Source organism: Gadus macrocephalus, chromosome 12, assembly GCF_031168955.1.
Source record: "Gadus macrocephalus chromosome 12, ASM3116895v1".
Lineage (NCBI taxonomy): Eukaryota > Metazoa > Chordata > Actinopteri > Gadiformes > Gadidae > Gadus > Gadus macrocephalus.
Genome location: NC_082393.1, coordinates 3043527 through 3053526, shown reverse-complemented (window position 1 = coordinate 3053526; position 10000 = coordinate 3043527). Strand labels below are relative to the sequence as shown.

The following is a 10000-nucleotide window of genomic DNA, read 5'->3' as shown; positions in this document are numbered from 1 at the left end:
TGGTCCACGATGGAGATGTCGCAGCCGGGCTGGTCCAGGAGCAGGGAGACGATCTCCGAGCGGCCGTGCTCGCTGGCGCACATCAGGGCGGTGGATCCCTCGTCGTCCTGGACGTTGACGTCCACGCCGCAGTCCAGCAGCGCCCGCACCATCTCCTCACGCCCGTGACTCACCGCCAGCATCAGCGCCGTCTGGCCCGCCTGGGGGAGGAGCTTAGCGTTTAGTACCTGGGGCGGCAGGTGGCCCCGGGAGGTGGAGCGGGTTGGCTGGTAACCGGAAGGTTGCTAGTTCGATCCCCGGCTCCTCCTAGCGTATCGAGGTGTCCCTGAGCAAGACGCCTCACCCTAACTGCTCCCGACGAGCTGGCTGTCGCCCTGCGTGGTTGACTCCACCGTCGGTGTGTGAAAGTGTGCATGAATGGGTGATTATTAGCCAACATTGCAAAGTGCTTTGAGTGGACGCTGGTTGGAAAAGCTCTGTATAAACGCAGCCCATTTAGCATTTACTACTCATGGCTAGTGCTACTGTTTAGCATTTACTACTCACGGCTAGTGCTACTGTTTAGCATTTACTACTCACGGCTAGTGCTACTGTTTAGCATTTACTACTCACGGCTAGTGCTACTGTTTAGCATTTACTACTCACGGCTAGTGCTACTGTTTAGCATTTACTACTCATGGCTAGCGCTACTGTTTAGCATTTACTGCTCACGGCTAGTGCTACTGTTTAGCATTTACTGCTCACGGCTACTGCTACTGTTTAGCATTTACTGCTTACGGCTGGTGCTACTGTTTAGCATTTACTGCTCACGGCTAGTGCTACTGTTTAGCATTTACTGCTCACGGCTACTGCTACTGTTTAGCATTTACTGCTTACGGCTGGTGCTACTGTTTAGCATTTACTGCTCACGGCTAGTGCTACTGTTTAGCATTTACTGCTCACGGCTAGTGCTACTGTTTAGCATTTACTACTCACGGCTAGTGCTACTGTTTAGCATTTACTACTCACGGCTAGTGCTACTGTTTAGCATTTACTACTCACGGCTAGTGCTACTGTTTAGCATTTACTACTCACGGCTAGTGCTACTGTTTAGCATTTACTACTCACGGCTAGTGCTACTGTTTAGCATTTACTACTCACGGCTAGTGCTACTGTTTAGCATTTACTACTCACGGCTAGTGCTACTGTTTAGCATTTACTACTCACGGCTAGTGCTACTGTTTAGCATTTACTACTCACGGCTAGTGCTACTGTTGACACCCGGCTTCACAGGAGATGCCGCTATTGTAGTGGATTGTTTTTCAGAAAATAGTACTGTCTTTAACTATAGAGTTAAAGAGTCTAACTACAGACTCTAACTCTAGAGTTATAGTTAAGTCTTAACTATAGCGCGCTGAATTTAACCCCTGGGCCAGGCCTGGGTTTACTCTAAATAGTGCAGTACGAGGGAAGGTATTTGTATGCGATCACAGCATTCCTCTATGATCTATATCTGACTCGGCATTTTTCCGTTATGAAATCAGCCCAGATGTTCAACATACAGAAAATAGTGACCGCTGAACTGAATGAAACAAAAAACAATAAAAAAAAAAACTAAAGGTAGACAGACATTCAACAAATGACGCGACACAATAACAAAGCATGGCTTGTGCAAACAACAAGCACAACAAATAAACATCCATTTGATTTATAGTCAGCCATGTTCCGCCTTGTCTGCTGTGAATAGCAGTCAGGCGCCAGGTCCAAAACACGAGACAACTCAATTAGATGAACGCAAACCACGCTAACCCCGTCATGGGATCATCTCGTACGGCCACACAATGCATCCCTTCCATGGACACCTATTACCACTCTGGGGAGGGAGCTGAGTTCAACCGTACGTGTTAACTGATTGAAGGCAATTATCCATTTATGAGACGTTCACCCCGTTTACTCGTTAAGCTGATGCTCTAATCCCGGGCTCAGGTTTGCCTACAGGTAGGCCTGGGGTAGAGTAGGGTTCAGACTCCCAGAACCTTTGGGTTGGGGCGTCGCAGTGACCCATGCTAACCTCTACTAGCCTATCCTGCCCTTTGATTAGCACATACGAGCTATAACCATGGTCTTTGTCAAACTTAGGTGTAGGCGGTTGAACACGCTGAACAAGTGTGTATTTGTGGGACAAAGACGATTCTTTCTCAGCTGAGGATGTGTGTGTGTGTGTGTGTGGGGGGGGGCTGGTATTTCTTTGAAGTCTTCAAAGGAGTGTTGGCTCATTTATCCTTTGAGTGGAGACCACACTGAATGTTAACAACCGCTATTCACATCTTGAGATATGCTTTGTTTAAACTAAGATATACTTAGTTTAAATGGACAACGTGTCAAGCACATGACGTACGTTCCTTTCTATTTATTTTTAAGTGACGACCTCAAGTGAATAATATTATATAGTCTGAATAAAGTTAGCTTTATTGTGGTTTGATCTCTTAGCTCGAGATCATGGGACACGGTTTATTTATAATCAAATCAATTTGAATGACTACATCTCCTTCAGACTCAGTCACCCACAATGCCTCTGCTGATATACGAGGAAGTAGAGACAGATCAGCACACCAGATTGTGGTGTCCTCTAACTCCCGCTATCATTAATCTATTCCTGTTGGATCGAAACACATCCTTCCCCCCTTCCGTCCTACGCTAACCTCTGCCTCCAATAACCCATCTCACCTGGAAATGCGTACGATCACAGAAGCAAAAAACTGTACAGGGATTTCGTCTCTAATGACAGGTCTTATCTGGAAATGAGTCAGCAGAAATCCCCCAAAACCACGTTTCCCGTCTGTCTTCAACAAACATAAGCCAGATGTTAGCTTTTTGTTTTCCCCCCTGGGAGATGAGTGTTCATTCAGAGCTTGCAGACATGGTAGGGTTAGGGCATGGGGTGTTACCAGTATGTAGTCATGGGAGCAGAGTCATCTCTTGTATAAAGGCTCAGTTATGGTTCCACGTTGACGCCACGCAATGACAACGCAGACGTGTTTTTGTTCTGCGTCGGGTTTTAGTGAGCGGACCAATCACAGCCCTTGCTGCTGTGATTGGTCGGCTTCAATGTTTGGGGGGCAAGGAGGGTCCGGAAGGACGTGATGGGTCCGTAACCCCCTTGCGCTGCGTCGACGTGGAACCATAACTAACCCTTTACTTTAAGGTCATTAATGAGCGTGCAGGGAGAGTTTAGCATCCTGCTCAATGCCTGCATGGAGACGGTGGACTTTGGGGTTCGAGGCCAGAACCGTCTTCTGCTGGAAATGAAACATCATACACCATTGAAACCCAACTCCGGGGTCGGTGTAAGCAGGTTCCAGTTGGTACTTTGTACGATTTGTACGTTTCCTTGTGTGACTTACAAAGCATAAATGACAGTTATGCTGTGGTGCAGTTGGAGTCCTACCTGGCTGGCCTTGGCGTTGACGTTCCCCAGGCTGAAGAGCTTCTTGACCACCGCCATGTCGTCCTCCTCCTTGACCGCGGATAGCGCTGCTAGCATGATAGCCGTGTAGCCCGCCTTGTTCTGCTTGTCCACGCAGCACACACCTGCAGCACAGACATATAGTTAGCATGATAGCCGTGTAGCCCGCCTGCAGATTCTTGACTAAATTGTTTGGTTTATTATTCATAATATTTGTTTGGATTCAGCCATAAGAAGAATCAGAATCAGATTTGTTTATTATTCATCCTAAAAATTGCATTTTATGCGGAGCATGAGAGCAAAACATTTCCTAAGCTATATGAGGAAAATATTATCCAAAGTATAAGTTCGAAGGCATGGCATCATGCTGGACCATACACGTGCACACACACACAAACACATACACTCTTAAACAAGTGTTTGAAGACTTGAAGACATACTATTGATTCAAGATAACCGCTTGATGGAATTCTGTTTGGTCAAATGACGGGAAAATCAACACTAACATTCCACGAGCCCCTAGTCCAATCACAAGGCCCCACCACACTCTGGTGAGGTGTGTGTTCATTCCATTAAGGAACCGAGGTTGATCCCGTTGGAATTCTAAAACAAACACCAGGCAGCCGGACGTTCACAGAGAGACGCGGAAACGTAGGAATTAAATAATTTGAGTCAGTCAGATTAATTTGTTTTGTATCAGCGAGAAGGACCATGACCGTTAACGTTTCAATTTACGTGAATCATGTGCTTTAACTCCAACTCTGGCTGATTTCAGTCCAAGATGGTGAATGTGAATGATGGTTCCCCCCCCCCCATCTTGTTTGTTGTGTGTGACAAGTACCGCGGGAGTGCAACGTTTGACCCAGCCCAACAATAATATAGCGTATGTGTTGTATATTTTTCGATCATTTGGAGTCGTCTCTTTAACACACTATTGCTCTTATCCGTAACAAAGTGAACATTATTGGAGCCATCCACCCCCCAAGTGTTTCGAATTTGCGTTGTGAATCCGTGATTTGATTGAATTCTTTATTTCTTTGATTTGTGCTTTTAAACTGAATTTCAAATCTCAGTTTTAAATCGAAATTTTTGAATCTGAGTTTTAAACCCGTAATTTTAATTTGTCTTTTGAATCTGCATTTCTAATCTCTTTTTTGAAATTCCTTTTTGAATCCGCATTCTCAATCCGTGTTTGTTTATCCGCGCCTCAATCCGTTCCCCCCCCCTGTGTTCTCCGTGTTTTCCAGCCCTCCTCACCCGTGTCCAGCAGCAGCCCCACCACGCCGAAGTTGGAGTGGGACACGCTGTAGTGCAGCGCCGTGTTGCCGTTCCCGTCCGTCATGTTCACCACCGTCTCCAGCAGCGCCGCCGACACCTCCGTGAACGCCATCAGGTAGTCGGAGACCCGCGCGGGCTGCGCCGTCTTGGCGCTGGACACCCGGAACCACTCCAGCTGCACCGAGTGCGTGCTGGACAGCTGGGGGCCAAAGGGGTCAGAGGTCATATGTCAGGTCATGTGACCTGATATATGAGGTCATGTGACCTTACATGACGTGTATTCATTTTGGGGTTATTAGTGATTTTATCCAAAGCGATTTACAGTGAATTCAGATTGAGGTCATTGAAGAGGAGATAGAGGTTATGCCTCTTGGCCAAGGATGTCAACAGGTAGTTTGTGGACCAACAAGAACCTTTGTCTAACAGTTGAACACCCTCACCCCTACATTAAACCCCTTCTCGTTATATAATGTCTTGATGAAAACACGTGACTTTATATTTCCCCAATCAAAATGTTGTTATCCCCATAAGGAGAACGACAGCCACTCGATGTGGTGAGTGAGGGAGGGATCCTGATTCGATGCTCGGCTCCAGCTCACCACTTCCTTGGTCTTCAGGGCGGTGATGTCATCTTTCAGGTGGTTCTTCAGGATAAGACACGCCTCTCGCATCTTAGAACTTAGCTCGAACCTGCGGCAGAGAACCAACACACCGGAATAACACACCGGAATATTCTATGGTACTCTATTCCGTTCTACTGCTCCACTTCTGTCCTGCATCGAGCTCATGTAAGCTCGGTAGAATCATCATTGACAGAATTACAACAAAGCAATATGACAAAAGGTGCTAGTCTCCAGGCAGTGCGTCATGAACATTATCATCAAAGTAGATTTTATGATTGCTAAAATTTATAAAAGCCAAAATAGCACAGAAAAACAAAGTGCTGTGAAAGTCACGTTAACACATTAGGACATTTACAAAGCAAACAATTAGGTCTGATAAAAGGAGGAAATAAGGAATCAGGGAAATAATGGAGAGGCTAAAAAGCTAACATTTTAAAAGCTAACATTTAAAAATGGGTGCGTTTTAAGCAAACATTTTACTTTTCTTTGACGATCTGCGAGTCGTCCCGGTGGGCGGCCCTCAGGGTCTCCTCGTCCGTGTCGCTCTCGTCCACGTTGACGTTGCGCTCCTCGTCGGACGTCTCCTCCTCCAGCGCCGCCTCGTCCTCCTCATCGCTGTCCGAGCACTCGCCCTCGCCGCTCTCCGCGGAGGAGCTCCCCTCCTCATCCTCCTCCTCTTCTTCCTCGTCTTCCGCCTCCTCTTCGCTAGATGTAGACTCATACCTGGGGGGGGGGGGGGAGATGTTGGACGGTTGAGGTCGTAAACACTTAAAGCAGTGTGAAGTTGTTTCTGGCCACTAGGGGGCAGTAGATAAACCATCAATATTGCAGGATGACTATGCAGAATTTAATTAGCTAATTAAGTTAAAAAACACTCAAAAGATGAAATGGCAAAGACCATCTGGCTGTTTACTTTCAGAACGTCTCAATGTGTTGTTATTGATCCACCAGCAAAGGGTTCATGGACAGATTTGTAAAATGGGAAATTTGATTAGAGTTTAATTTGAGTTGAATAACAAATAATGTTATTGATTTAGGCCTGGCATTAGGAGCTATGGCTAACTGGAACCAAGATGGCCACAAGGTGAACACTCCCTATAGGAGGGCTAGATTCAAATCGTGGTTCCATGTTCTATCTTACCCTCCGTTGAGGATGCCGACAAATTGCAGGCTCTTCTTGCCGGCGTTGCCTGTGGTAGTCCCATCCTTCCTCTTCATGATGGACTTCAGGAGTCCTGGGACAGGGCAAACACACGGTTGTCAAGGCGACATAGAAGGACATCAACAACATCAACAACAGCGGTCCTTCCTTCGGAGACCAACCCCAGCCTAGGGTTTCTTCCTCGGTTGTAAGGTGCATTGATACAATGCTGGTTATATGAAGTCATCTGATGATGGGTGTTTCTCATAGAGCAACACTTGTTCTTCAACAGATACACAAACGAAAACATTACAAAAATGTGTGATACCAACTAGATGTATCACAAAGAGATATAGCATATCATGTTTAGAACTATTTATTTCTGTACAACCCTGAAGTTGAATGCACGATGAAAACCGAAAGGCCAGACCTGGCCTAAAGGTATCTAGATTAATTGCACAAATTCATTAAATAAGCTATAAATCTGATAAATGTGGTTCAAATATAGCAAGTTATGCAGGAGCTGGAACAGGACACTGTCAGCAGTATGGTGTCAGTATCCTCCAAACACACTCAGACATATGACATGACGGACGCTGCAGGTCAGCAGATTGACAAAAAGGACTTTTGTTTTCTGTGCCTTAAACCGTTTATATAATCTCATTTATATAACCTCATTTATATAACCCCCAAAAAACAGCCAGAAGGCAGCACATTAAATGAATACAGTTTGGAATCAGTCGGTTTCCCAATTTTAACATTTTATGAAGACATTTATGCAAGCCACAATTTGAAACACATGAGGGGTGTAAACACAGTTTCACCATCTACACCAGCTAATGAAGCAAGCTGCACTCAGTGGCCACGTTTGATAAGTTTGTGGAGCTTTTAAGGGAGCATCGGTTGGATTGCCAGTATCACCCTCCATGAACTTGAAGGGCAATATGTTGAATCCATTGGCTGTGGATTAAGGGATCAAGCCACTTAGATAGCCCACAAACTGATTGTTTGCCTTCTGTAGTTGCACATGCTCAGTGGTTATTCAGAGGTTAGTTCAGAAACAAAGAATTGTCTTTTCAGATCTCCCATAGCTCCACGGAGACTGTGTTGGACCTGCTATGACATCTTTCTCTTTAAACAACAACCAAAGCTATAACCATCACGACACATTCCTTGAATGTAGAAAGTAGAAAACATTGATGAATCATAAAAACAAGTTACTGTTGTTCTCTTACAATCAGGCAATTCTCAGTGACACCGTGGCGATTATTCAACGATGGCAATTTCAGGTTTGTATCTCATGCCCAATTTTTCTCATGGACGAGACAAACCGAATAACAGTCCCGCAGCAAGCAGGGGAGCTACGCCCCCCTCTACAGCCCCCCCACGGTGCTCACCTGTCTTGGGCCGGGCGGGCGCGCCCTCCTCCCGCTGCTCCCCGCCGGCCTTCTCCGCGGCGCTCACCATCTCCTCGTCCGGCGTGATCTGGTACTCGGCGATGGTCAGCTGACGCTTCTTCAGCACCGTCGCCGCGGCCCTTGGCTCCATCAGCGCCACCTCCACCACCACCACGTCCTCCTCTTCCTCCTCCTCCTCCTCCTCCTCCTCCTCCTTCTCCTTCTCCTCCGGTAACCTCTCCCACTGGCACGCCGCATCGGCAACGACGACCGGCTCCGCCGCCGCCGCCACCGCCGCCGGCTCCACCACCGCCGCCTCAACGTCCGTCTGTGTGCCTCTCTCGACCGGGTCGGCGGTACGATCCCCGCCGACGCCCACGCTGACCACCTCCGGACGGCACGTGACCCCGACGTGCCGCGGGTCCGAGGGCGTGGTCCCCACGGCGACGTGCGCGCTGCCGGGCGCGGCCTGGACCCCTTTCTCCAGCGTGACCCTGTTCTCCCGCTCCAGGGCCCGGGCCCTCAGCGCGCCCAGGTCCGCGTCGGCCGAGCTCAGCCGGAGCTCCAGCGCCGCCATGGACTCCTGCTGGAACTTGATGGTGTCCTGCAGGGTGTCCGTCTCGCGCTGGGCCTCGCTGGTCACCCCCAGGAGGGACTCCATCACCCAGACGCCGGCGTCCTGCGTCGCCGGCGCCCCGGTCTGGGTGCCCTCCTCGCGGCCGGCGGCCGGCGCCTCCGTCGCCGTGGTCTGGTCGCGCACGGCGACCTCCGCCCCCTCGCACGCGTCCCTCCTCCCCAGGCTGTGGTAGAACACCGCAGAGTCCATCGGCTCGTCCCCCCCGGACGCCACCGACCTCCGCTCCGACGGCACCGGGACCTTCTCGGGGAGCTTCGGGACGGCTTTCTCCTGGCGCTCGGGCAGCTTCTCCTGTTTCGCCTCGAACCGGGCCGTGAGCTTCCGGAGCTCCTCGGACCGCCCGGGGCCGAGGCGGCCGGGGGAGGCCGGCGGGGACCCCAGCCGCACGGCCTTGGGCTGGGCCGAGCTCTGGGGAGGCTCCGTGGTCTGAGTGGAGCTCTCTGTGTGTTGCCTCCTCCTTCCCTCCGCCTCCTTCCTCAGCTCCTCCTCCCTCCTTCTCTCTACCTCCCTCCTCTCCTCCTCCTCTCTCCTCCCCTCCTCCTCCCTCCTCCTCTCTACCTCCCTCCTCTCCTCCTCCTCCCTCCTCCCCTCCTCCTCCCTCCTCCCCTCCGCCTCCCTCTTCTCCTGCAGCGCCAGCAGGAGCATCTCCTTCTCGGCGCGGAGCTTGGCCAGCTCCCTCTCCAGCGCCGGCACCCCCTTCACCCTCTCCTCCATGTCCTTCAGCTGCCTCAGCGCCGTGGCCATCTGCTCCCGGACCGTCTGCAGCTGGCTGGGGGCCACCGGCGTCATGGGGGCCCCCGGCCCCGGGGTGCTGCGCCCGGACGTCTGCGGGCTCGGCCGGCTCCAGAGGCCGCCGGGCGCGGTCGAACCCGGGGCCGGCGGCGGCAGCAGACGCCCCTCGGCGGCAGCGGCGGCAGCGGCGGCAGCGGCGGCGGCGGCGGCGGCGGGCTTGGGGGGGTCGGCGAGCTGCAGCCGCAGGCCGTTGTGGCCGTGGTGGTTCTGCTCCTGCTGCAGGCGGCGGCTGGTCTCCAGCAGGGTGCGCTCCACGCGGGGGTTGCGCTGTGGCGGCGGCGGTGGCGCCGCCCTGGCCCCGGCCGACAGCGGGGGGCCGCTGAGGAGCGTCAGCGGGGAGACGGCGAGGCCCTCGCAGGGCGCCGAGCCCAGGCGCTTGCGGGGCGGCGGCGGGGGCGGGACCCGGCCGTCCTCGCTGCCCTGGGACGTCAGGGACTCGGTGGAGGTCCAGCCGCTGGCGCGGCCCCCGCCCACGCTGGGGCTCCGCTGGGAGAGCCGGGCCCCGCGGCCCCCGGGCCGGCGGGGGCCCACGGGGGCCCGGCGCAGGTTGTGGCCGCTCTCGATCTCCTCCACGTACTTCAGGAAGTCCAGGTCGAGCTGGAAGCCGTAGGGGGTCTGCACCGAGTAGGAGGCGGCCGGGTCCGCCTCCTCAGTACCGGCCCCGCCCCCGCAGTACAGGAAGGGGGA

General features: G+C 51.8%; 1 protein-coding gene across 1 annotated transcript in view; it reads right to left on the bottom strand.

The window, feature by feature from the left end:
- kank3 (KN motif and ankyrin repeat domains 3) overlaps positions 1-10000 on the bottom strand; it is a 14668-nt gene that overhangs the window by 965 nt on the left and 3703 nt on the right. The window contains exons 3-9 of the mRNA XM_060066748.1: positions 7885-10000; positions 6488-6581; positions 5827-6069; positions 5323-5413; positions 4703-4922; positions 3428-3570; positions 1-200 (exon numbers count right to left, since the gene is read on the bottom strand). The exon at positions 1-200 is cut by the window's left edge and continues 965 nt beyond it; the exon at positions 7885-10000 is cut by the window's right edge and continues 8 nt beyond it. Of these exons, the coding sequence (XP_059922731.1) occupies positions 1-200; positions 3428-3570; positions 4703-4922; positions 5323-5413; positions 5827-6069; positions 6488-6581; positions 7885-10000 (3107 nt within the window). The remainder of the gene's footprint in view (positions 201-3427; positions 3571-4702; positions 4923-5322; positions 5414-5826; positions 6070-6487; positions 6582-7884) is intronic.